Below are 26,021 nucleotides of genomic sequence, written 5' to 3' on the forward strand. Positions count from 1 at the left end.
AGAGCCCCGAGGGGGTCCCGGGAGGGGTCGCAGGGGTGTCACAGGCTTGGGGGGGTCCCGGGAGGGGGACGTTGAGGGAGGCCGCGGCCCGGGGGGAGCCGCAGGCCCGGGCGGGCACCGAGGGAGCCGGGCCGGGCCGGGCCGAGCCGAGCCGGGCCGGGCCGGGGCGGGCCGGAAGCAGGAAGCGGCGGCGCGGCCCCGCGGCCCCCCGCGGCCCGCCTCCATCGCGGGCGGGAGGAGCCCGGAGCCGGGCGGCGGAGCGGGGCAGCCGCCGGGCGGTGCCGGGGTGAGGCCGGGGCGGCGGGGGGAGGGGGCGGCCGGGACCCCGCCCGCGCCGGCTGCGGGGGGCCCCGAGCCGCTGGCGGCGGCGGAGGCCCCGGCGGGGCTCGTGGGGCGTCAGCGTGGCCCTGGCCGGCGCCTAGGCCTGGGGAGGGGGGGAGGAGGTTTGGGGGGCGATACTCAGATTTGGGGGAGGATACCCAGGGTGGGTGGGGTTTTTTTTTTGGGGGGGGGAGCACCCCAAAATGGCCCTGCCTTGGGAATAAATGAGGGAGGCGGCGGCTGCGGGGGGGGGGGGGGGTTAAGGCCCCTTTTGTGGAGGGTTTTGCAGCTCGGCGCGGAGCCGGGCAGGCCGGGCCGGGGGGAGCGGGCCGGGGGTCCGTCCCCACCACCGGCGGGTCAAAGGGCCTAAAGCAGCTGAAATCCTCTTTTATTTTATTTTTTCTAACTGCTGTCTCCGGTTCAACAGCCCAGCCTTAGCAACGTGGACCGGCTCGCCCTCGTAAAGACACCTCTAACGGCTTTTCTCTCTTAAATATTCCAGTTTTTCTCCAAAGCCTCTGTCCAAGCGCTGAGGTGCGTGCTCCGTGCGCGGAGCGTGTTCTCTGTAACGAGGCGCCTGAAGTTCACAGGACGGGCCGCTTGGACGGACACCCGGCAGGGCAGCGCTGCTGCTGCTGCTGCTGCTGCTGCTTGGGGTGGTGGAGTTCATAAAAAATAGCACTGAGCGTATTGATTGTCCAGCTTAAAAGGCCTATTTTTGAGATGTTGCTGTGTCAAAGCAGTGAGACATAGTCACTACTAACAGCTAAGTACATACAGCAGCCTGTTGTTGTTTTGTCAGTTGTATTGTGCTGATAGGAAGGGAAGTAATGGATTGTTAATTTTTTAAGGCCTCATCTGTTCTCAAAACAATGTCTTAGAAAAAACGCTTTATTTCCTGGCTGAGGACATGGCTTGCTGTTGAATTTGTCGAGGAATGGCAGTGGGTTTTGTAATGTCTGCCTGTGACTTGCTGGGGTTATCTTCAAATGTGTTTGCTTAGAGGTGAATACAAATGGAGAGGTGGGGAGAACAAAGAGGCACCTCTGCATTTTATGGTTGTGGGGAACTTGTGCTGTTCAGAAAAGGGGAAATTGCCTTGTTTGACAGCATTTCTGTAGGGTTAGTTGTCCTAAGTGGTTCCAGGCAGATCCTGTAAGCCTTGCAAGCAGAGAAAGCTTGCTGAATCTGCGGCAGTTCTGTATGGGAGAGGTGCATAGGCTTGAACTTTGGCCCACAGGAGCTAGAGGAAGCTAGATAACCCTTTGGATCACTTACTGTAGTGGTCTTGCAGTGTCAAGACAACTAGAGTTATCATAAAGGCTGGGGGGGGGGAAGCATTTAATGTCCTGTCCAGATGTGCTGGCTCTTGCTTGTTTTATGAATCAGGTTATTACATAAATGAAAGAGTTAGTAAAGCAGCATATTTTATAGAGCCAAGTGTATGCCAGGTGCTTTGCAGATCAGAAGAAAAGATCTCTACCTTGGAGAGCTTACAATCCATAACGAGATGTTGATCAAACCTGCCTTTGGACAGCTTGCTAGCCTGTGAGCCTGCTCAGGTGGTAAGATCTGGGACAAATTTTTGCAGAGAATACAAGGAATGGGCCAGAAGCTAATTAACCCAGCAATATAGTGCAGCTTGTTCTCATTGTGTGCTTGGGGTTAGGTTTTTCCTTTGACATTTTACTCTTTCGGTGTTTCTACGGTTGTAGTGAGATCTTTGACACTGATGTTAATATAACATCTGACATTAACTGCTTGAGCTGGATGCTTAAGCAGTTGCTGCCTAAACAAATAGAGGTTATTTTTCAACCAGATAATTTTCCTGGTCTGATTTACCATGTGACCATAAAAACAAATGTGCAAGAACAGAACAGGGAGTTGATGTTGGGGGAGCCAAAGTGGGAAGGGAGATGGAGGAAAAGGAAGCAATTGCAGGAGCTGGTAGTCCTGTGGAAAAGTTGTTTTTGAAACTGCACCCGAGCACTGCAGAAGAAGAGGTTAGAAATGCCATTATTGAGTTCTAGTTTGTTGTAGAAGCGCACAGTTTAGGGTGAGAACTCTCAGTGCAGTTGTTCAAAGGCAAATCAGATTTCACCTTTGGTTGCCTAACAGGAGAATCTAATTTTCATTTATTTATTTATTTAGTGCTGGCTGTGATAGCCAGAATGAGTTACAGCCAAGCAAATCTGAGCTTGAACAGCGTACTACTTGGTTCTTGTCAGCTTGTCCTCGAGTGAACAAAACTGATCTGTGCTTTTAAAACGCAGGCTATGCTGAGAGGTGCGTGCAGAGAAGACTTGTGTAACTAGTTGCACTCTTCTCACAGGAAGGCAACAGACTGAGCAGAGCAAGGTGTTGAACTGGGTTAAGCTGTGCACTGTATTCACAAGTTCTCCGTTTCTGATGTCAGGTGGTACTTGGAGCAAAAGGGAGACAAGGGCCTGATTTCCATTTTCAGCTGCAAGCTGAAGGTATCAATCATCATCTTGGGTTTTTATGTGACGGGCCTCAGCCTGTGCTTGGGGCAATGTGTTGCTAAATTGTTTCTCTCCAGAAGGAGTCTGGTTGTCCCAGTTTGATCCAGGTTAGAATTTTCCCAGCTCAGAAACAAGAGGCAATGCAAGACCTCACAGATGCTTCCTCAGTAGTGTTTTGCCAAGGCTAAACATCTCTCTAGCAATAGCATTCTCATATTTCCAGCTTTTAACTTGTCCAGCTACTTTCTCTTTTCTTCAGCCCAGTTGCTGCTCTTGGTATTGCAAACTTCTGCCTTTGTGACAGACCGGGGGAGTGCAAGAGGAATAAATCTCTTTTATGACATTTTTATGTTGTGCACTCATAGGTGTGTTCTTACAAATGTCCCTGTTGACATTTCATGATGGGAAATAGCTTGGTATCAAACGACATTTTGCCTCTGCCTAGAGGTTAGCAATACAATTCTTGGTGCAGTACTTAGTTACGCAGCATTTCCACATGTGAATGACCTGAAGGCAGACCTTTGGAGGAGCTTAACCCTAAGAGTTTTTCTTGCCTGCAGAGCATGCCACTGTCATGTTACTGTTACTCAACAATCAACTGGCCTGGATATTTTGTTGCGAAAACTTAAATATATTTTAAAATCTTGAACTTTGCCCCACACATATTGCTTATTTCTCTGTCCCATTCTTATCGTTAACAGAGGATTTAATCAGAAAAAAAAAATGTTTCAAAGTCAGAGACTAAAAATTATAGTGCAGGAGTGCTTGGCCTGACTACTGCATATGATGGTCAGTTTTGTATTGCTGACCCTTGTACTTGGTAGGGAACAGCATCATGGTTCAGACTCATTAGGAATAAATGAAGAAATGAAGTTTCAGTGATTCCAGGGAAGCTTTGTTCATGTACATGAACTGAGAATTTCACATGAACATGAGCTGAGAATCTCAGCAATTTATTTTTCTTGTCAGTAAATTTCATGGCTTCTTTTGGTCCCTGGGAGACACTGAACCAGCAGAGGCTGTTTAGGACTCAGCTAATTGTTGCGTCTTTGGCTGTAAACAGGTTTGCTCCAGAGAAACCGTTGTTCTTGCTTAAACAGAACGATATGCCTGTGATCTATTTGCACGTGTTGGTGTTGAGCTGTATGGCTGGGGTTCATTTTCTGTTAACGTATTGAATCTCTCTGCAGGGATTTTTCTTCAGAGGCCATGGAGCTTTCGGCCAATGAGCTCAGCATTTATGACAAGCTATCAGAGACGATTGATCTGGTGCGGCAGACGGGCCACCAGTGTGGGATGTCAGAAAAAGCCATTGAGAAATTTGTCAAGCAGCTCTTGGAAAGGAATGAACCCCAAAGGGGACCTCCACGGTACCCTGTCTTAGTGGCTCTCTACAAGGTAAGATGTCTTCTGTGCGTGCAGGGACCATTGAAGGGTCTGAAGATCTCTTGCACCTGAACCTTTTATTTCCCTTTGCATTTTCTTGATGATTTTTTGAGTTGTATTTTTAAAAAGCCATTAAGTGTAGCTTACCTCCCTTCTCTCATGAGTTGGCTTGAAAACAGAAGGAAGGCTGACTGAGGCTTGGAGTTGCTCGTGTATGTTGAAAGTTGAACACGTCAACACCTCCTGCTCCTTAAGTTATTAAAGAATGAGGCCTTTGAATTGATTCTTCAGGCAAAGATTTCCAGTGTCAGCACCTTCAGTGGAGATGTGACGAAGGAAGGAGAGTCTTAAAGTTCAGGGTTGGGTAATTGAGAGATCGAAGTTCTGTTTCTGCTCCTGTCACTATTCTGCCTCTAGTCTATAAAATGGACCTACTGATATGAAATTTGATGATGGAAAAATGTTTTGAGAACCTAACTCAAAGGTGCTATACAGAGTATTGCAAAGTGGGTTAAAAGATGCTGTTTTGTTAGGTGATTTGAAGATACTTGCTATAGGGTGAAAAAATTCCCATTAAGATAATATTTGGTAATGTTTTACTGTTTTGTTTACAGCTCAGTCATCGAAATAGTTTGTATTTAGAAAAGAATTCAAGATGTCTTTTCGCTCATCCTATAAATGCTGTATAACAAGGCAGGAGAACAGGAAACTGGAAACTGGAACTTCCAGTTTCATGGAGCTTCTGTTCTTGTTTTTGCTGTTGATTCATTTTGACTTCGAGCAGAGGGAAAAATGCGTCATATCATCTCTTTAAGGCTTATTTGCGATTCTGGTGTGAGGGAGGGAATGGTGCCAGCTCTGCCAAAGTGTTGTAAAGCTTGTCTAATTTCTGCAAAATGCCCATAAAATCTTGTGTAAGAGGTATGGTGGAAGTACAAGCTTTTATTTAATTAGGTGGGATGAATCTGAACTGTCAGTAGATGTTTCTCATTGTTCTGGCATCAGCTTGTTAGCAAAGCTAAAATATATGTATTCAGAGTTGTGAGGGGTTGATTTGAAGGTTACTTAATTTCATCCTTGGACAGCCCACCAGCGGAAGCGAGTGACAGCTCTCTGCATGTTTAAATAGCTTTGTAGTTGAATGAGGAGCCATAGCAAAAGTTAAAATGTTTATTTGATAGTGCACAGCCACAATTCTTTGATACCAGCCAGAATGTGTGTTCTGTTTTCAAGACACAACAGCTCACTGTGGCATAGCTAATTATTGCCTGTCTTCTCTCGCAGGGCCTGCTCACGCTGGGACTGGTCCTGCTGACTGTTTACTTCGTAATCCAGCCATATAGCCCATTGCCACCTGAAGCTCCGCTTTCCAGAGCCCATGCCTGGGGCTCTCTCATCGGTCACATCCGGCTGCTCTCTTTGCCTATTGCCAAGAAGTACATGCTCGAGAGTAAGGAAATGATTTCTCTGCTGTAAGATAAGCATAGCAAAAAATATCGAGTTAAATACCAGCCATGCAAATCATTTGAGTGTCTCCTTGGGCACCAAACTAGCAAATGTGTTACTGGCATGCCACCATGTTTTTCTTTTTTCTTAACACCGTAGTTAAAAATATCATCCTGTATTTTAGCAGAAGCAATTTCCCAGCTATAGTTCGGGAATGTAGTATATTTTCTTTCTAACTTCATCATTTTCTTCTTACATGTTCTCTTTTCCCTGTTCTTTACACCTTGGTGTTTTTTTCTTTCCCAGAAGCTGACTTTTCTCTAAAGAAACAATCTCAGTGAGGTTCTCAGTACCGTAGAGATGGATGTACTAGGTAAAAGACAGGGTTTTTTTCTGAGTAAGCAGGCAGAAACAGTTTGTCAACCAAGCCTTGGTACTTGTGAACAAAGTGTAGAAATACTGACACGTGACTTGGATTTAAGGAAAAGCAGGTTTTGCCAAGTGGCATGTTGGGAAATTGGCTACAGTGTTTGTAGCAGTTAAAGTAAGGGTAATGTGTGCGTGAGGCAGCTAGATAACTGGTTCCCTAATTACATGGTCCCGTCATGGGAGGTGGAGATAATAGATGTTCCGAGACTGGCATAATAGAAATGGAAAGGTCTGAGCGTTTCCCATTCCTAGTTAATCGTTTCCACTGACTTAGACTGGCAAATGGGCATAAGTATGGGCTCTGCCTCTGTGATAAAATACAAAGACTGTCAGCAAAGATAAAGCCGTGAATTATTTTGAGCAGGGAAGTGGCACAATGTTGATCGTCTGTTGGCTCACTGTAAAAACAAACTCTTGTATCCGTGCCCTTGGCTGGTTTATATTTAGCTTTGGCGGCTCATTGTGTCAGAGTTCTCTGTTCTGGCTTTGACCTTCCTGCCATAGCTAAAAAGGTCGCCCTGAAACGCCAGTACCATTCTGCAGTTTCTGAGTGTGTCTCCCTCTCTTCCGCTGACATGTATGACTGTTGATTCAAGTTCATATGGGTGGGCCAGGGTATCCCCCATTGTTCGTTTCCTTCCTTATAAATTGGGATCTCCCACAGGGAGGAAAAAAACAAAGGTGAAGAGATGGCTCTGATATCCACTTGACATTAGTAGCCTGCTTATCTCATGCATGCATTTCAGTGTTGGCACTAGTCTGTGAAGACCTCTCTGCTTCTGTATTGAGATGGAAACCAACAGAAACTTCTGTGCTCATGTTTGTTTGATGTAATTTTGTTTAGAAAGCACTGACAGATTCTTCCTTCAAGTGCCATGGTGTGCTTGTACAGGGTCACTTTGGATGTGGAGAGTCCAATGAGGTTCCCTGGGACACCAAAGGTTTCTAGGACAGGGGCTGCCCTAGTTCCAGTCCTGAAAGTCACGAGCATCTTGCTGTGAAGATAAGCAGGCATTGGCTACTGATGTGAAAACCAGCTGAATGGGGAGGAGATAGGGAAATATCCAAAGAGAGCAAGGAAGAACCAGGGCTTCTGGGAAGGCAGGATGTGAGGTTGTTGCTAAATGCACATAAAATCCCTTATGCCTCCATAGTTTCAGGAAATCTCCTGAAGTGATTAGCAATATGGTTGGGCAGAAAGCCAGATCTGGGGGTAGGAGGGAGGTACAGATGGGATGAGGCAATTCCCTCTCTGCTTTTGCGATGTGTTAGGTTGTTAGGTGAAAATTACAGCATGCCCCAATTAACAAATACGCTAGGGATGGCTCGGCTAACTTTCATCTTGCCTCAGCAAAAGGAACTGGACTAGACCATGGGTATTTGAATGGGAGAGTGCAGCACCCAGGCTGAATCTTGGCTGGATTCCTGTGGGAATCCCTTGTGTCCTGGCTTCCCAGCAGGCAGCTGCAGCTTGCTGGGGCTGTCCCAGTGTCTGCCTGACCCAGCAGCACGGGTGTCACTTCACTGTTTTTTGCTGAATGGACCCTGGTAAAAAACATTCGGTAGGGATGAGTAAGAGTGAATGGCATGATGCTGGACTGCATGGTCTCTCAAGCTCTCTTTCAACACTTCCTTTGCATGATGTAACATTTTGCCCTTTGTTTTGGCCTTATGGTCTCCTGAAAGAAAAGGGTGATGTGGCATCCATCCTCTTGTATGTTGCTGTGAGCATAAGCTGGGCTGTCTTCTAAGCAGGTCTAGCATTCTCCAGTGCATGCCTGCATAGGAGAAGAAACCATGCAAGGAGACAGAGCAGCAGAGGAAAACACTAACAAAGGGAATCAGCATACAGACTGCCCTTTCTTTCTCCATGTAAGTCCATGGTAGATTAATTTTTTGAGGGGGCTGAGGATGAAACTTGGAGCTTTTTGTGCTCGGGCACCCGTTCAAATCCAACTCGGGCAGCTCATGTTGAAAGCCACCTGTTAGCTGTTTGGAGGTTTCTCAGCCCACCGGCAGTGCTGGCAGACCTCCCTTGTCCATACAGCTTGAAGTGGTGTGGACAAAGCGTGGCTGTAGTGAGCGTGGGCACGTGGGTGGTCCGTTTCACTTCCTCTGGACCCGAAGTGTCTTGGGGGCAGGCAGGGACAGCCCGGCTGCCCAGGGCTGTGGTTTGGAGCTGAGCTGTCTCTCCTGAGCTTGCTCTGGCAGTAGTGAGTTTGGGGCGGTTTTGTCTCCAGAGTTGGAGCCTGTTGTCCTGCTGGATGTGGGCAATGAGCAGCTAGGTTTGTGGGGCAGAAGAAGATGACCCTTGGACATGTGGGTTTGAGTGGTGACAAGGCTCTGAGATGAACAGGGGTGCAAGATATTGCTTCCCTCTCTCCCCAGCTCAGTGTCCTGCCTTCTCCTTCCTCCTGGTCCCTCCTACCCCAAGAGCCCTGCCGCAGATGACAAGGGTTGCCTGTATGTCTGTGGCTGTGGGAGGACTTTTGAGCCATTACAGCCCAGCTGAGGTGAAGAACAGTTTGTGCAAAGTTAGGTCTCTTGCGTTAGGTTTGTAGGATCACATCCAAAGTAAATTTCCTTTTTGCCTCTCTTTCTCTTCTGTTGCTTACCTTTCTCCCCCAGATCAATTCCCATATTAAAACTAATGTTTCCGCCCCTAGTTTCTTCAAAGCTGTCTGTTAGATCCTTGAGTTTGGCCCCTGTGCCTCTCTTTCAGCTGTTTTCCCAGGACCGGGAACCAAGGTCCTTTTGGTTGGGGAAAAGTTCTGCGGAAATGTGGTTTGCATTTGCTCTTCCTGAGCTTGTGTTTATGCAGAGCTTGTGAAAGCCCCAGCGCTGGTCATGCTGCCTGCTCTGGGCAAAGGAAAATGCCTCTCACTGCATGAGCACGTTTTACGTAGGCTGGATAGCTTGGTACATCATGTAGCACCCGTTGCTATGGAGGTGATGGGTTCATAGGCTTCTAGGCTTAGCTAGGGCTCTACCTGTTACAAGAAACACAATGAATTTTGAATGGACACGTGGGTTAACACAAGACTTCCCAGTGTGAAGGGAAGGAGAAGGTAGAGCCAGTGTTCCTTGGATTCATTTCTCTGTCCATATCTGTAAAGAGAAGTCACTCCCTCTGTCACTCTTTACCTGCCAAGTAGGGGTAAGAGCACTTCTGTCTCCCTGCAGGCATTAGGAAGAAACGTAAGGATACTGGAGCTGTCAGAGCCTGTGGTAATAGGGGCTATTCAAAAGAGATTTTCTCTTTTTCTAATGGAAACTTTAAAACCATAATGGTGGACGGTCTGCATATTTATCCAAGATTCTTCCCTTTGTGGCACTGTAACATCCTAATAGCTTTGTTCACATGTAGAAATGAACTTAGATGTCCCATTGGCAACTGATAGGTAACTGTTCCTTGCCAACCACACAGATACAGCAACAACATGGATAAGCAGAGCATAAGTTCCTCTTACATTAGCTTCTGTGTCTACCCATGGCCAGTTCATTCCTTGCCTCTCAAAAACCTCTGCAGAGAGGGTCAGGCTCCTGCACCTTGTCTTGTACGATGTGGCCTCCTGAGGCATAGTCAGAGTCTCACTAGACTTGTCTCAAATAAAGATGGATGTTTTCAGGTGTGGCTCTTCTGGGCTGGATTTCTGAGTTGGTGAGATAGTAGGAAAGTTTTGTCCATGCCCCTCTCTGTCTCCTGAACCAAGTTCTTAACTGGAGATCCTCTTTGGACCTTGCTTTGTCTCCTACTCTGATCCCATACTAAACTGGACAGTACAGTGAGTATAACTCCTTGCCTTCTAGATTCTTCATAGAAACCTGAAGAGTTACAGACCGTTTCTAGAAGAGTGGTGAGGTTAGGCTTGCACAGTGGCAGGTAAATAGATTCTCATCAGTACAATGGGCAACTTCTTGTGGTTGGGTAACAACCGCTGTAATGACCAAAAGGCAAATCCAACTTTGCTCCTAATAATGAGGCTCAGTCCTGACCAAATACTTCCTATGCAGTTTAAAATCAACTGGGTCAGTAGCTGGCACCCCTAAAAATAAAGTGCATACATGCACTCACACCTCAGTGGTGGAAAAGTGATCCTATGTAAGTTACCCTGGGCTCAGAGAAGACTACTTGTGTTAAAGATTCCCTATTGCATAGACCAAAAGGGCTAAAAAGCAGAGAAATGAACCTTGCTAGAGGAGCTGTGTTTAGGAGACACCTTGTAAATGGTGTGTTCCTATCACATTGCAGGGCCTGTCAGGTGCATTTGAGAGCTATTTGTGGGGATGGGTCACAGCAGGGTAGGTTTCTGGAGCTGCTCAGCTGGGAGAAAACAGCAGCCTCTGCCTCTTGGCTGGCCACCTTCAATTTAGCTTAAGGCTTGCATTGGCACCTGGCCAGATTCTGGCTCCTTTCTGGACTTAACCCTTTGCAAGCAGACTGTGATGAGCCAGCTGCAGGCAGATTTCTCTCCACTTCTCGCGCTCATCTCCCTCATTATCCTTGGCTCAGCTCTGTGCAGAAAGGGTGTGTGCAGCGTGTCTGTCTTATACACACTGACATGGCAGGGGAGGACACATGCCTAACCTGGCAACGTTCCTGAATGAGGGTGGACTGTGCTTCCTGAGCCCTGCGCAGAGCTCAGCGTGGGCTAGAGCACCAAGGAATTTAGTCAGCTTTTCCCAGTGGGTTTTGCAGTCCATGCTGACCTACCTGGGTTCACTGATGCTCGTGTGCACACAGGCCAGCTCTTATTGGAAAGATTGCACAAGAGGGCTATTTGGAAGATAAAGCAGAATCTGACTTCTAACTTCTTGGCTGGTTCAGTGGTCTGATCACTAAACTACTTTTCTTTGCTGCCTTCAGCACAGCCCTCTCTGCTCACTCACAAAGGGTTTCGCTTTGTTCCTAAGCAAAATTAATTTTGACCTAGCCAGGCTGGTTTGCTCTTGTGTTTGTGTATATCCTCATGCACCCATTTCTGGGGCTGGAGCATTTTGCGGTGTCTGTGAGCATGATGTGGGTTGCAGTGCTGTGCAGGGCTCCCTCTCATCCATACGGCTGCCAGTTTTTCTGATCTTTTTTCTTCTTATTGTAAACAACCCTTTAGTGATATAACCTGAGACTGACCAACAGACACGTGTGTTGGCTCATTCATGAGGAGGAAAGAAAAGCTGACTTTGCAGCGCAAGGTGGTGCCAAGCTGTTTTCATATACTGCTCTACTTTGGCCTTCATTCAGCCAGTGAATTGTTTATTTGGCTTTGCTGACAGTGAACTAACTCAAATAATTGTGGGAATCCGCAATGTTAAAGCTCTTCCTTTTGCTTTTACATTTTGAAGCCTTCAGAATCTGTTGTTTTCTTGTTTGCCAAGAAAGTGAAGTCTCAGTTTGGGTTTTTTTCTTTGGAAAGAGTGATTGTACCATATAGAGCCTGTTGTAGAGGCATTTGATAGACTACCAGAGCCCTGTTTGCACTGGTAGCACAGGCATGTCAAACCTTTTACAGACTTAAACTACTGTCAGGCAAGTGGAAGCAATTGGGGGGAATTTGCTTCAAAACTATGCTATTGCTCTGAGCCAGATTGCTCAGGCAGACACTGTCAGAGCAGCATAGACTGCTTGCTTTGGTACCTAACTAGAGGCACAGGCTAGAGGGGACTTCTTAGGAGGCCTTCAGTTTTGCAGGTTAGTAAGTGCAGATTTGTCCTGGAAACAGGGCTCCTTTGTCCACGTGGACTGCGAGTTCCTCTTCAGCTAGGCTGAGCAGACTTGATTTCACAACGTTTTGTTGGATCAAAATCATTTTTGTCCTTTGCTAGAGATTGACTAATCATCCTTTGGTTGTTTGACCAGCCGTTACCCATTAGTGAAATGAATGAGTTCTTCTTGGAGCTGTTGACTTTTTACATAGAACAAACCAGGGTTTCTTGGGTAGAGAGGGGGTTTGAAGTTGTTATTTTGTTGCTAGCTTTTCCTAAAAATGCTATGAAGTAAACTGGGAGGTGCTTTATTGTTCAGTCATAAATATGTCCAGAATATTCAGAGCTACAGAAATGTCCAATATGAGGAGGCAGTGAAGGCTGATGTGCTGAATAGGGACCCTCCTTATCTGTTTTTAAAACCCCACTATGATGCATTCCTTAGTCAGGACTTCCACACTGTGATTAATAAGCACTCCTTATGATTACTTTCTGACTTGCTCAGGAACCCATTGGTTTAGTCTGACTTTGACTTGACGTAAAAATGATCAAGTTTTTAGCCTAGAGAAAAACTTCAGTAAGATGGAGCTTTGGGAAATGTTGCTTTTGGTCTGAGTGTGGCCAGTGTCTCCCTCAGAACTGCACAGGGCAGTAACTGCATAGGTCTTGATTTCTGTAATCTGTAGAATAAGAATGATGAGATTTACTCATGTCATGGGCTGTAATCAGCAGTTAATGTCTGTAAATTGCCCTGAATTTTTAAAATACTGTTTTATCTTTCTGTTAAGTCCCGGGGGAGGGATATGTTGATAAGAATATGTGTATCCTGCTGCATTTACATAGCTGTGTAAGTAGCAAGCTGTTTTCTTGAGGAGTCTAGTATCTGTAAGTCTGCAGTGGTCCCAGCATGGCAAGTAGTGAGTCATATCTCAGGAGCAAGAAAAACCCGGCCTTCTTTGGCTGTCAAAGCAATAACAGTCTGTTACGAGTTGCAACTTCACTTCAAGGTTAAGGGGTAGACCTTGCAAATCCCTATCCTTAAAATAATGGAAAACAGCATTGTAAAATCCAGCATCTGGAAGCAAGGTATTTCCAAATGGAGGAAAAGCTGCAGCCCTTCTGTAGATCAGTATTACAGATTACAGATAGTAATTGGACACTGGAGCCCTGAGGATTTTGTGGGCTCTTCATGGCTTGGAATCTTACAAGTGGGTACAGATGTCTTTTAAAAAGCACTATCCTCTGTCAGCTGTAAGAAACAGCTTATGGTTAACCTTTTGCTACGAGAATGAATGAAGGAGGTAAGTATCGCAGCCTGCCCACAGGCTGTCAGGTACATGTCCCTTTTTGCCAAGGAGAAAGTATGATCAAAGACAGCAGATGGTAGGCTGAGGTCTTACTGATCCCCTCTTTTAAGAGGTCTCTTCAGATCCACTTTGAAAAGCCCCTGATTTTGATAGATGTGCAGCTGTTGGGAGACACTGTAAGAGTGGAGATCAACGTCTCCTCATCTTTGCATCTAGCGCATTGACATGAGGCTGTGGCTGTCAGTGTAGCATCACAGATGAGTCACTGGGCTAGGCCCAGGTGAGTCCACCCCCATCATGAGCTTACCTTTGAGTTATTTCATATGGAGTTAGTCATGCTTTCTGTGCTTTGAGGTTTACCTGATGACCCACCCTGATTGCTAGTATTTTTGTAGCTCCTGATGGTACTTTGAATCCTCTGAGGGACAGCCCAAAAGTACTGTGGATGTTAATGGAACATTTGCAGCCAGGCTTGCGCAATGAACCTGCAAGAGAGAGCATAGAAATTTCTTGTGCATACCCAATGCACAGAGCAGTCTTTCTCAAGAGCCCTGAATTCATCCCAGACTTGTTGAAGTTGCTTGAATACTCCTAGGACTAGTCCCTAGTGAGTAATGTGCTGGGACTGGGAAATACTGTCAGACTCAGAAAGAAGAATCAGGGATTTGGAACCAACTTTTGTAGCTCGTGTAGCTGCTTAGTGCATTCAACAGCCCTCTGGGAAGCTTTCTTCTACTTATTGTGGGTGATGGTGGCAACAAACAGTGCAGAAAACCTGGGAGAGTCACCCTTTCCCCTGGGCCACATTTTCCTGTGATGTAGCTGTCACTTGCATGGGGGAGATTTCTTCAGTCTTACGGTCCTGAGTGCTGAGGAGCAAACAGGCTTGGAGGGGAGCCAGTGAGCTGCATCAGCACCTGCAGCTCCACATGCATAAAGTTTTACATTCTGCAATATCTGAGCTCCAAACTGGCTCTGTTTCCACAAACGTAATATTTTCAGCACTTTGTTAGGGTCAGCAGCAGCCCTTGGCTCTGTGTCTCCTTGGAGGAAAAAGTCCCCCTGCTAGATGGTTCTCCTTTGAACTTGCTGCGATGGCTGACGGATGTTTAGCCCTTTGTTACTGAGGCCCAGCTCCTGCTCTCGGATCTATGTGGGCAGGTTTCCATGGTTTAATTGCTGCACTGGAACTGGCAGAAGCAGGGCCATATCTTTTCAATAATCTCTTAGCATCCAGTTTGGTCATCCACACCCAGCATCTCTGGGGCTGTGCGCGCATGCGTCCCTCTGCAGTTCTAGGGACAGCCAAAAAACTTGGGAGATCCTTTGTGAAAATATCCAAGAAGGGCGGAGTACTCATTTTAAACTGATTGTAACTTGAAAATTACTTTTTTGCATAGTGGAAAGTACACTCGTAAACTCCTAGCATTAATCATAGACACATTTTAAGGAAAGTTGTTATCTCTTCATCTGTGCTGTGTTAGCAGCTGGAAGACCTCAGCCCTGGCTGTAGCTCGGATGTGTACAGGCACGGAGAAGACAACTCTTGTTTCGGAGGGCTAACAAAGTATAAACACAGATATTTGATAATACGACAGACAGGGAACCAAGGTGGTTCTTGACAAACTGAAGGCTGCTTCTCAAAGAAGGGTGTGAAAGTAAAAGCACAAAAGAGGAGTTGGTGGGGAATGGCTTGCACTTCTGTCATGTAATGGCTAGTTGTACGTGTCAATCCTCAGCTGCTTTCGTGCAGTCAAGCTCTGCAGGGATAATTGCACACGCCCAGCACTTTAACATTTGAATGCAACTGGATAGGACCATGGTGTGACAGTCGCACGTGACGGTTACATTGAGATGAAGAGTGCATCCTTCTTTTCAATCTCCGTGCAGACTGTGCGTGCACACAGGCAGTGCGCTTGGCTTAAACCAAAGCAATCCCCCAGGGTGTCTGGGCAGGGTGATAATCTAAAAGGAATGTAGGGAGTGTAATTGAAAAGGAGAACAAGCATCCCTGGTGAAACTCCTGCGCTGGTCCCCCGTGTGCAGTTGTGTGCCCTCATCTCTACGCACGGTTTCTTCTCCCTCCCTTCCAGGGAAAGGCAGGCCCTTCTCGCTGCCCGTACTTGTCATGCCAGTCACACACATGCTGGTGCACAGACTAACACCCTCAACAATAAATCTAAAAGATTAATTACAAAAAAAAAAAAAAAAATCCCACAGCCCCACTTGCAGCATTTGAAATGCTTCTCAACCATGCTTTGCTTGGGTTATTCATGGGGAAAAGAAATAACCTCCTGAATCAAGCAATTGAGAATGCAAATATCCCAGACCAGCTCAAAAGAGGAATCAAGCTCTATACTGTCAAGCTGATTAACATCCAGTTTTGTGGGTTACTGCCCTGAGCCCAGAGAGAATTTCAGGACCACAGCTGGGCTTAACCTTCTGGGATGAGGTTTCTTAATTTGTTTCTAGAGGAAAACTTATAGCTATGTTCCTCCCGGTATCGTGACAAACCATAAGATACGTTTTCTTGTTCTGCGTTCATGGCGAATGCCCTTCTTCTGGTGAGATCTTTCAGCCTTTTGTTTCCTGTCACTGACCAGCTGTTTTTTGTGAGTTGAGTTTTTTGTTGTTGTAAAATTGAAGCTTTCTACAGCCAGTCAAACAAAGATTTTCTTTTTTGTCTTGTGAGCAGGGAGGGAAAGTACATTGGAGCAGTTTCTCATGGGAGTGAGACTTTTGCTTGCAGTAAGAATTTTACACTTTGCTTTGCCTTTTCTACCCCTTCACTGAAAACAGTGTAAATGTGTCTTCCAGAAAGATTAGGAATTGTATCCTGATCCTTTTCAGTCTGTATCCCAGTAGCAGGGTGGGAAATCCAGCATTTGGGAGTTGAGTGGAGATACTCAGAGAGAGAAAAGCAAAATAAATCCTAAACTGCTCCCTTGTGGTTATCTCCCAATGAACTTTAACCCTGTATAACGTTACTGTCTGTTGCAGGTATTGGAAGGAAAAGTAAAATAAATGTTTTCCTATTAAGCGGCATTTGTCAGTTGTGACCCATGCACAGAGCATTAGCGTGGCTGTAAATGGAAACCACTGGGGCAGTGGCATACAGGCGGCATGAAGGGATTTTTTTTTTCTTTTCCTTCTTGAAAAGCTGCTGTGCATCATTGTTTCCCAAGTTCTTTTTTTTAGACAGACTTCACTTTCTCTTCTTTCTCCCCTTTCCTATCCACTCTGTTTCCCAAGTGGGTGGTCTACAGCAATGTCCAAGAGACATGAGCTGTTTTGACATGTGCTGGCACTGGACAAGCCGGGTGGGCCTGTCGTTTGGCCAGATCTCTGAATGTGTCATGTGAGGTATGTCTGGGGCCCTGGGTTTTTCTAACCCACCCTCCTAGATCAGCAGATCAGGCATTTGAGTAGGTTTCCTGTCACTGTCAGAGTTAAACATCTCCCTGGCTTTCAACTAGGGCTGTCACTGCTGTTGAATAAGAGCTGGGTCCCCTCAGTATGGTTGATCCTGAGGATCCCTTAACATAGAAATATGGGGGGCATTCAGCATTATCTTCACTTGGACTGTTCATTCAATGGCACAACAAATCACTCCTGTTAATGTTTACTTAACTTTTTTGTGCTGGGAGAGCTGCTAATTTGGAGGAGGTTGGTCAGATATAGGCTTTAAGTAATTGTTTCACATAAGTTTGTTTTTTGAAGATGTAAATGCATGCAGCATTCAGTGTAGGCCGGTTCAGCTGACTCCAGTACAACAACAATTTTTGGAATTGAAATCAGATATAGCTGTGGTTGGGGATGAGGCTGCCTGTCAGCTTATAAGTTATATATTAGGAAGCATTTCTTCATGTTGGGACCTTTCTTCCCATTTCATCTCCAAGCAGATCCATGAAATGAATGAATACATCAGCAGCAGATCTCGGTGAAATCCCGCATTCCCCAGCAGCCTCTGTGTGTTAGAAACTGTCTATAGGGCTTTGGGGCTTTGCCCAGGGCAGAACATTTCTTAGCTAACACAGGCAATCAAGGGGAGGGCAGTGATTTGAGAGATGTCTTAATAGGGCTCGTGGTACCAGTACTACAGCTTTAATGTTACCTGTTTTAACCTGGTGCTTTCTTTTGTCTGCTCAGTGTCTCCTTGGCGACATATTTGGCTTGATCTTCTGCTTGTGGACTTGTTTCAATTTAACTGCACTATGTATGGTGACTGCCACCTATGATTAAAAGCGAAAGAGTAACTTGCCCTGTGTGCCTCATATATTCAGATGAATGGAAGTTCCATAAAGCTCTCCCACATTTCATGACCTAGAAATGGTATCTCCAAAATCTTCAACCTGTGCTAGAAATGTTCTCTAATGAGTTCCCTACCCCAGTGAAGCTTGCTCAATAGTTGTTTTTGAATAACTTGTCTGGAAAGCTACAAAAAACCTCATTGTTTAGTGTTAGGGATAATGAGTTAATCATAGAGTCTGTCTCCTTTCCATTTCAATTTTTGTCTCATTAAATGCGATTCTCTTGTTTCCTCTCAAGAATGCCAGGACTGGTGGGCAGCAGGTTGCAAACAGAACAGTTCTACACTTCCTGCAAACTGCACAGTCTGTTCTGCTGTGAAGAGCCTTCAGATAGTGACAGACTTTGGAGAAATATCAGAAAAGCTCCAGAGGTCTCAGCCTTTTCTAATCAAGGTAATAGATTTGTAAGGCTGGATGATTAGTCCAAGCTCTTGCGTAGAATGAACCAGCTAATGAACTCTGGCCACTGTTTTCAATGACAAACTGGTAACTGTGGTTTGAGCTACAGCATATGTCTAAGGAGGCGTTCAGCCCCCATTAATGTGATGAAGAGTTCACCACATCCTTAGCAAGTTGTTCCAGGAGATAATTACCACTGTGGTTAGAAGCATAGTAAGATAGATAGCTGTCACTCCTGGATCTTCCTTGGTGGGTTGGAAATGGGAGAGGGGAAGAACTCCAGCTGCACAGTTTTCATTCTTCTGTCTTTTGTTGTTTAAGACAGGGCAGTATCTTTCTTATGAAGAGCTAAAGCATTTTCAGTCCCAGGATCCAGAACTGGCAGAGGTTATAATAGAAGAAAATTCAGCTGAACTGTGGAGCTGCCTTCCAAAACAGAGCTTTCCATTTTTCTTTCCCTGGTGAGTCAAAGACAAAGCATGCAAGGGATGTATGCTTCCCGTCTGCAGGGATGCTGAGGCTTTGCCTGCATGAATTATCAGGAGTTTGTATGTTACAATTTAATTGGAGGGAAAGAGAAAAGGAGCAGATTATAGGCTTCTGTCTACCTGCTGGCACTGTCTGGATTCAAGCGGAAGGCTTCTGCACTAAAGATGATGTGTTGTGTGCTGGGACTTCATATACTGCTTCCTTTACAAGACAAAAATCTCCCAATGCTTGATCCTGCTCTTCAATCCATACGCTGATCATCTGGGTTGTGGTCTGATTGCCTGTGGCAAATGATTTATATTTCTAGCATGATCAATCACCTCTTCTCAGTGGAAATCATCTGAACACTGAAAAGTAACAGAAGACCAGAGGATTCTGCAATTTGTGCTTGTCTCACCGTGGAAAAACAGTACATCTTAATCCTGGCTCTCTGTTAACCATACTAAAACTTTCTGTGGCTACAAAATGTTTGAACAAGTCAGAGCTCTCTAAGGCTGCAGAGCAACCCAGCATGTTAGCGAAGTCTTTTCATGTGGGTAACTGGGAAAAAGTAATGCGGGAAGATGCCACCTGGTGTGGAGCAGGCACCCTGGCACGTTCCTATGAGTAAAGGAGCAGTGTCCCACTTGATGATAGAGGGAATGCAGCCAGACTTGGACAACAGGCATGATGGAGTCAGTGCTTTGGCTAATACTTTAGATGGTTCTTGTGGTGATTCTCAGCCACAGTGCTAGTATATGGATGGATGATCATGGTACAGAGCTATTAATCATGTTAATCCACTAAAGAGGAATGAAAAAATAACAAGCCCCACCCTGCCTGTTCTAGTTACATTCCCTGGCCTAGAGAATAGACTTGAATTCCCCCTGCCATGTGGTTTGAGTTACTGTTGTGTACAATGCCACCTCTCTACACTTTTGTAATTATTGAATATAATCATTGATTTGGATTGTTTTAAGGGAAGACGGGATGGAAATTGTTTAGGATCCATAGTGACCTGTTTGTTCATTGTTTGTATGGTCATGCTGCAGGTACTAAGAGGAAGGCAGGAAGGAGTCCTAGTTTAGAAACCTAAGAAGTTGATTTTTATTCCCAGGACTGATGTTTATGCTTTGTTAGCAAAATGCTTTCTCTAGCCTTTGTTTCAGTCTCCCCCTTCAGAAAGGGACTAGCTTTTTAAACACAAGTATTATCATAGTGTGATCTCTTTTTAATTTGGTGTTTTGTTTTTAAGGAACAAATCTCTGAATAAAACTCGGATTCTGCAGGAATTTTTCCCTGCTTCCTCTTTGCTGTCCTTCCCAAAGTCAGTGTCCCTGGAGAGCTGCTTCCTCATCCGCCATCCGGATTTGGGGAATAAGGTGAGAAGTTCATCCTAGAGACATTATCTCCCTGTCTGTGGGCTCTGAGTTGTCATCCAGAAGCTCCAGACCTTTCTGGGATTTGCAGCAAACCCTTCTGTCAGGATGCAACCCTCTCTAACATGCTCTAGGTGACCTTGCTTGAGCAGGGGGGGTTGGACTAGATGATCTCCTGAGGTCCCTTCCAACCTCAACCACTCTGTGATTCTGTGATTATATCAGCCGAGTCTATTCCTACATAACATGGCATCTCAAGGTTGCTGTACCACGCAGGAGGAGGGAGGAAGTGTGTGATGCCTAGTTCTGTGCGGCTGGAACATCGTGTCTTGGCTCTGTTGGCAGTTAGACCTTCTTTTAGTGATTCATGTATGGGGAAATGCCCGTGGGGAGTCTCGCCTCTGTTCCCGTTTATGTCCTGGCCTCGCTCTGTGGCTAGTGAGGGGATGGTCTCTTGTGTGTCCCTCCTGTGTAAGGAATTGAGCACAATTCACCTTAGAGGCGCATTATGAGAGCTGCTCCTGGCAGTAAGTTTCACCCATTCTGAGATAACTGCCATGGAGATGTGTCAAGGAAATGGGAACTTCTAGCCTGATATCCTCCTTTCTTCTCTCGTGGGTTTTCTGGGTGTGGAGGGCCTTCATTGCTTGGGACAAAAGAGGGGAGGAGGACCTTTGCATGCAGCTGAGCCAGTTTGCCATGATCTACTGGTAACTGGGGGAAGCAAGTAGCAAACCTGTCGTTTGCACTATCTGACCTTGTGCAAGGTTGTGACCTGCCCCTTGTTTGGTCAAGCGGACTCCAGAAAAGCTGGCAAAGTCTCTGAAATGTTCTCTTCTCATCCTAGAGCTATAGTTTGCACAGCCTGTTTGCTGTTGGAAGTGGACAGCTCACCCTGACTGTTGTGCCTCTGGACAAGTGTAGAGGACACTGCAAGATGTTCAAGGTGGAGCTGGAAGCTGGAGATTTTGGTGAGTACCTGTGTTGCAACATGCAGGGTCTGGGAGGTCATTTGGAGCCAGGAGACTGCTTCCAGCTGAATCTCTTATATCTGACACCTTAGAAGGTGGTGTGTGCCATTACCTCTCCAAACTGGTGTTTATCTTCAGCACTTTTGTAGCAGGAGAGAAGAGTGATCCTTCTGGATCGGGAGTTTGTGGCCTGGAACACAAAGAACCTGCTACTATGAGATGCTTGGTGTAAAGATGCCTAAAATGGAGCAGTAGTGTCTACATGAGAGACAATTAATGCTCTGTCAGGTGTTACAAAACCAACATGTCACTGAGGGCTGTGTCTTTTCAAAAGAATTTCTGTATACCTGTCACCTCATGGGGAATGTGAGCAGTCATTCGGGATGGATTCATCTAATACAGACTCTTCATTGCATCTCCCAAAGGTTACGCCAGCGCAGATTACTGGACGATGAGCTTCACTGCCAAAGGGACAGAACCTGTGGTCATTTGTGATGGAGCTGCTAGCTAAGGACAGTGGGGAGGGAAAATGGAGCTGCTTCCAGGACAAGAAGACTTTCAGCTTTGAAGCCAAAGCAACATCTTGAAAGCGATAGAGCTGGGGCAATGGGACAGGCAGCAATGCCACCCTGCGTGTTTACAGTGTTTAAAAAAACGACTGTTTTCCTGACCTTTGAGGTAACTCTTTGCCTTTCCTCAGATGTATTTTGGGAGAAGCTCGAGCTGCTTATGTCCTTCCCTGTCCCTCAGGTAAGCTCTGGGTTTGCAGCTAATAATTTTTCCAGGAGCAGCAGAGGGATTTCTCAGGATGAAATTCACTTTGTGTCCTTTGTGGATTATGGCACTTCTGAAACTTTTGTGGAGAGTTGGAGGTACAGAGGGTGTGTGACACTTCTGTGTACCTTCCTCCTGGAGAGGAGGCTTTAAGCCTGTCTATCAGGCCAGCTCTATAAAGGGAATGAATCAGTGATGTGTCCCAGCTCTGCCCCATCTCTCCGTTGCATACATAGCTATGTGCCTCAACAGTGTGCCCCACGAAGCCAGTCTCAGCTCCATTCTCCCGAGCTGGGGTGAGTCTTACAGCTTAGGGACGGATATCCTCACCCTCTGCATCATTCTTTTACCAAATGAATTTGATCAGGCCTCTTTGTGTCTTGTGATCACTCTTCTGTGGTACTCTATCAGCAGGCTGTAGGTGAGTCAAATAGTAACTGTGCTTTCTCCCCCCTTTCCTTTCCCACAAAAATACTGATGCAAGTTTCAGTGGTCATGGTGCTGAGAGTACGGTGGTTTCAGATGGAGACAGGACCAGATGGTTCTCTCTTGTGGAGAGAAGCTCTCCACAAGTTTCATTTTCTGACTGTGCACCTAAGGCACCAGCGCCGCTTGTCCATTTTCATATGTTCCTTGCTGTAAGAGGTGCTGACTGCATTCCTTGCCCAGGGTACCTGCGGTGGTAGCTGCGGTAGTACCTGAAAGCTTCCTTGTTCCTGTCTCTTTTGCGTTGACTCCTTCCAGACCTGAAACTCTGTCTTCAGAATGAATGTTGGTTTTTCCTGAGTCCCTTCCAAGCTGCCTTCACATGCTTCCTGTTGCTAGAGCATTGCTTTATCCAATGCCCTGAGAGAGGCTCGGTTTCAGTGTTTGCAGGCTGCGGATGCTTGTGATCCTTTCCAAGTTTGATCCTTTGGGTCTGTTATTGCTGTAGAAGATCATTTACAGATGTGTCAGGCTGAACTCATAGGCCAGGGCTGGGGTTCAGGACATACTCTCACACTTGTTAATATGGAATTGGGAGGGGTTTTGTTTGAAAGCAAGTTAATTCTGTTCTCGGGAGCAAGAACCTTTTCCTTTGTAAATATTTTACGTACATCTAAAATGACAGATTGGAAAAATGTCTCTCCATCCATGGGAAATATTTTGGGGGTGGGGAAGTTGTTTTTGAGCAAAACCAGAAGAATGGGTGCAAACTTCTTACATATTAATCTTAGTACCGTCTGGCAAAAGCTGCCAAAAAGGATGACCATGTCTGGCTCCTGTGCAAAGATAAGACAGAGGACAGTTCCTACTCCAAATAATTTGGAGGCCTTGACACTGCAAACATTTCTATGCATAACCCTTGTGTTTCTTTTGTTAATTAATGAGAACAACCCCAGCTCCTTTGTCAGTCTGTGTGTTTGACCCTTGAAACTGGACAAATATGCCCCAGATTTAATAGAACCAAAGGGGGAGAGTTTTAACTCTCTCAGAATAGAAAAGGACTAATTTGATTGGTAGCAGAGTATTAAAGGGAATTGGATTAATCAGATTTCTGTTAGTGTCGTTAGTGCTTGAGGTACGTTTTACACTTGTGACAGTACATGCAATCCTGTACATGCCAAGACGCACACGCCACCCCTTTCTCTTCTTAAAGCATGGATTGGATCTTAGTTAATGGAAAGTCGGGAGTTCGGTGATGGCAAGATTAGGTCCTATGTTAGTGACTGTTGCTATTTACACTTTGGCAGCTTCTCAAGTCGAATTCAAAGGCCAACAGGGTTACTTCACCTCTTACTGTTTTTGTACCTGATCCATTTCTGTAAAGCACTCAGAGATGCATGCAGAGAACCTGCCGGACCCGTTATTATTGAGATTGCGAGTGGTTTGGTGATGCTGTTCCTTCAAAGTGTCCTTGAATGTAACTTGTAAAAGAGCTGCAGAAGCAATTCTCAAGCGTCTGTGAAATGCCTGTATTTTGTGAGTCGCGCTTAAGCCATTGTGGCTGTCTCGCTGCTTTGGGAAGAAGCAGAAGAAATCGATCTACTTGCAATTGCTGTTTAGATTGGGGAGGGGAGGGCTCTAGGGCAAATTTGTGCCCACTTATCAAAAGTGCTCTCACATATGGCTTTTCCCATGCTCAAAGTGTTGCAGCTGGTTGGACAGAAGATGGTGAATCTGGACTGTTTGCAGATCAGCTTTCCAAGTGCACTTTATGGTCTCTGCATAAGTTTCCAGATCTGTGTCTAGGCGATATGTTGCATATGTCCCAACCTTGCTCCCTTTGGAGTTTACATCATTTGTTTTTAAACTTCAAGTATATTTTCTCTTCCTCTTCCAAAAGCTGTAAGGAATTAGCTGCTAAACCGAAACAGGAGGGCAATTCTCCTGCTGATAAAGAGCTGGTTTTGGCCCTAGCTGCTGTTGAGTGCAGAGCCCCAGTCTGCAGCAGAGCTTCTAGAGCAGCTCGTGTTTTCAGCTGCCAGAGAAGTAGTGCGAATGCCTTTTGCATTGCAGTGTGGGCTTTGCATTTGCGTTTTGCAATGCAAAAAGAAGCTTTGACATCATGGCCAAATGGCTGCAAGTGAGCCCTTGACCATCTTGCCTGCTCCCAGCAGGCCTTTATCTGGGGCTTCAGCTTCACTCAGCCTTTCCAAAGGCTACAGGAGGCTGTTACTCTTCCCTGAAGAGCCAGCCAGCTCCTGGTGATCCACTGAGGTTTGAACCAAATTGAGGGAATGTGGCTATTTTCTCTGCTATCGAGGCATCATGGTGACAAACATGATCAGATGAGTCACAGACGGTGTGCATCACATTATCTCCCTTGCCTCTAGCTTCACTTTGGCACTTGTGCGTATCCAAGCATATATATTGTTTTAGACAATCCCCCACGCTGGCCAGCTCAAAGAGGTGCCCACTAAATCTTTGCGTCCTGTCTTTTGAGATCTATTGAGTGCTTCAAAGCTCTTTGCCTGTGAGCTGGGAGACAGACCTGATATCCCAGAGGCTGCAAAACTGCTCAGATATCGCATGGCGAGGCACAGAAACTGATGCTGCCTGAGAACCTAGTGGGCAGAAATGGTGGATGGGTCATTTCTCTACTTGTCAATGTAGAAAGATGGGCTGTCACCCGTGACCTAGATAGCAGGGTTATAGTCTAAAGCTGGTTTCCAAAAGCAGAGGTCATTGACCGTTGCTCTTGGTGACTCCTGAACTCAGGGTAACTGGAAAGGCAGAGAAAGGAGTATTATTTCTTGCTTCACTACTAGGAAATCAGCATCCGTTATGGGGGCTAAGCTTCCAGTTCCTCCTGATTCCTTTTGTTGCTATTGCATACAGAAATCCCCGCTAAGCAGCTCTGCACATCGCCGCCTCAAGCTCCCTTTACAGCACCTAGGAGAGCTTTCTAGGATCGGGTTTCCCTAGAGCCTTGGGCCTTTATCTTCTCCTGCTAGTCCTCTCGCCGTAATGGTCTGGCAGAAAAGCTGGTTTTACTGCAAGGGACTGGGTTCGGTCAGAGCACCGCCCATCTCTCATGGCTGGCCGCCCTGCTTTCGAGCAGCAAGTTGTGCCCGTCTTTTTGCAAAGTCTTGCTCCCAGCCTGAGAATGCGCCGCATGAGAGGAGACGGGAGGGCGGGAGAGCACGTCGGAAGCGAGGCACGCTGCGATAGTGCCAGCGTCTCTGCGAGGCGATCCTCCTGCCTTCCCTTTGGTGAGCAGCGCTTAAATTCTTCCTGCTCACGTCAGTAACTCTACTCCTGGGAGTGAAAGTTGCAGGATCTGCCAGTCCCGTGCTCGGCAGCCCGGGTTCGTTGGCTCCCATTTAGCTCAACGGCCCCTAAGGGACCCAACTGAGCTCTTTCTGGGGTCAGGCGGTGACAAGGAGGCCGTTTCGGCAGGCCCTGCAGGGAGCGTAGGGAGAGCTCTTGCTTCCTGGAAACCAAACTTTCTCTTCGTAAATTTTGTATTTAGAGCTATATATTCTCCTCTTCAGGAAACTACTTCTTGTAAAGGATAGATTTACTGTCCTACTGAGTTAAATGAGGGAGATGCTGGTCTTTCCCTTTGCTTTGGTGATTCGAACAAATGACAGTCGATTTATTTTTAGTGTTATCTCTTTGTCTACAGGGAGGGGAGGCATATTATAAAGGCTCAGGGGTGCTGGGAAGTAAAGCTATATATGCATAAAGACTGTTTCAATTCTGTACACTATAAATTCAGTGGTGGATAAAAGAAGAATGTAAATATGCAATTAATGCAGAATTTTATGGATGGTCATAATTTAATATATTGCAAACTTTGTAAATACTTGGGAAAAGCCTGTAAAGTGTGTAAATAAATGAGATTTGTATGTAAGAAGAATAAAAAAAGTTTTTACTTTTTGCAATTAAATAGAAGTGTTAATATACCCTTTCCCCCTTTTCTAATTTTTCTTTTTTAAAAATGTTGTTGGGGTTAATTAACCCTTGCTAGGGCATCTTTTTCTAAGTGGCAATGTCATTTTAAGGGAAAGTTGGAATCCTTTTCTTTGGAATATGTCAAAAGAAGCAAATGTTTTGCCAGTTTTAGCCTGTTTCCCTAAACAAAGTTTGTGCAACAGCTCTGTCCCTCCTTTCTTTCTAATAACAGTCTCTGTCCTTCCTTCATAATTAGCCTATTTCA

The 26,021-nt window shown here is 45.8% G+C and overlaps 1 protein-coding gene across 4 annotated transcripts; it reads left to right on the plus strand.

The window, feature by feature from the left end:
- The first annotated feature begins 219 nt into the window (after window positions 1-219).
- C25H6orf89 (chromosome 25 C6orf89 homolog) lies at window positions 220-25,711 on the plus strand. Of its 4 annotated transcripts, XM_062595272.1 has the most exons (9): window positions 220-286; window positions 749-855; window positions 2,654-4,202; window positions 5,475-5,640; window positions 17,624-17,778; window positions 18,106-18,245; window positions 19,508-19,634; window positions 20,479-20,602; window positions 21,028-25,711. In XM_062595272.1, the coding sequence occupies exons 3-9, from the start codon at window positions 4,014-4,016 to the stop codon at window positions 21,111-21,113; spliced, it is 987 nt and encodes a 328-aa protein (XP_062451256.1). In that variant the 5' UTR covers window positions 220-286; window positions 749-855; window positions 2,654-4,013; the 3' UTR covers window positions 21,114-25,711. The 4 variants fall into 4 exon arrangements, with proteins under 4 accessions (XP_062451256.1, XP_062451259.1, XP_062451258.1 ...); XM_062595275.1 differs by lacking the exon at window positions 749-855 and having other exon boundaries at window positions 239-286; window positions 3,995-4,202; XM_062595274.1 differs by lacking the exon at window positions 220-286 and having other exon boundaries at window positions 656-855; window positions 3,995-4,202.
- The last annotated feature ends 310 nt before the right edge of the window (window positions 25,712-26,021 follow it).

The sequence above is a fragment of the Rhea pennata genome, chromosome 25, assembly GCF_028389875.1.
Source record: "Rhea pennata isolate bPtePen1 chromosome 25, bPtePen1.pri, whole genome shotgun sequence".
Taxonomy (NCBI): domain Eukaryota; kingdom Metazoa; phylum Chordata; class Aves; order Rheiformes; family Rheidae; genus Rhea; species Rhea pennata.

What these genes read in the sequence shown, in the direction of transcription:
- C25H6orf89 (XM_062595272.1), top strand. Translation starts at nt 4,014, where the DNA reads ATGGAGCTTTCGGCCAATGAGCTCAGCATTTATGACAAGCTATCAGAG. An exon ending in TCTTAGTGGCTCTCTACAAG is followed by an intron (nt 4,203 to 5,474) that starts GTAAGATGTCTT and finishes CTTCTCTCGCAG; the next exon opens with GGCCTGCTCACGCTGGGACT. An exon ending in CAAGAAGTACATGCTCGAGA is followed by an intron (nt 5,641 to 17,623) that starts GTAAGGAAATGA and finishes TTTCCTCTCAAG; the next exon opens with AATGCCAGGACTGGTGGGCA.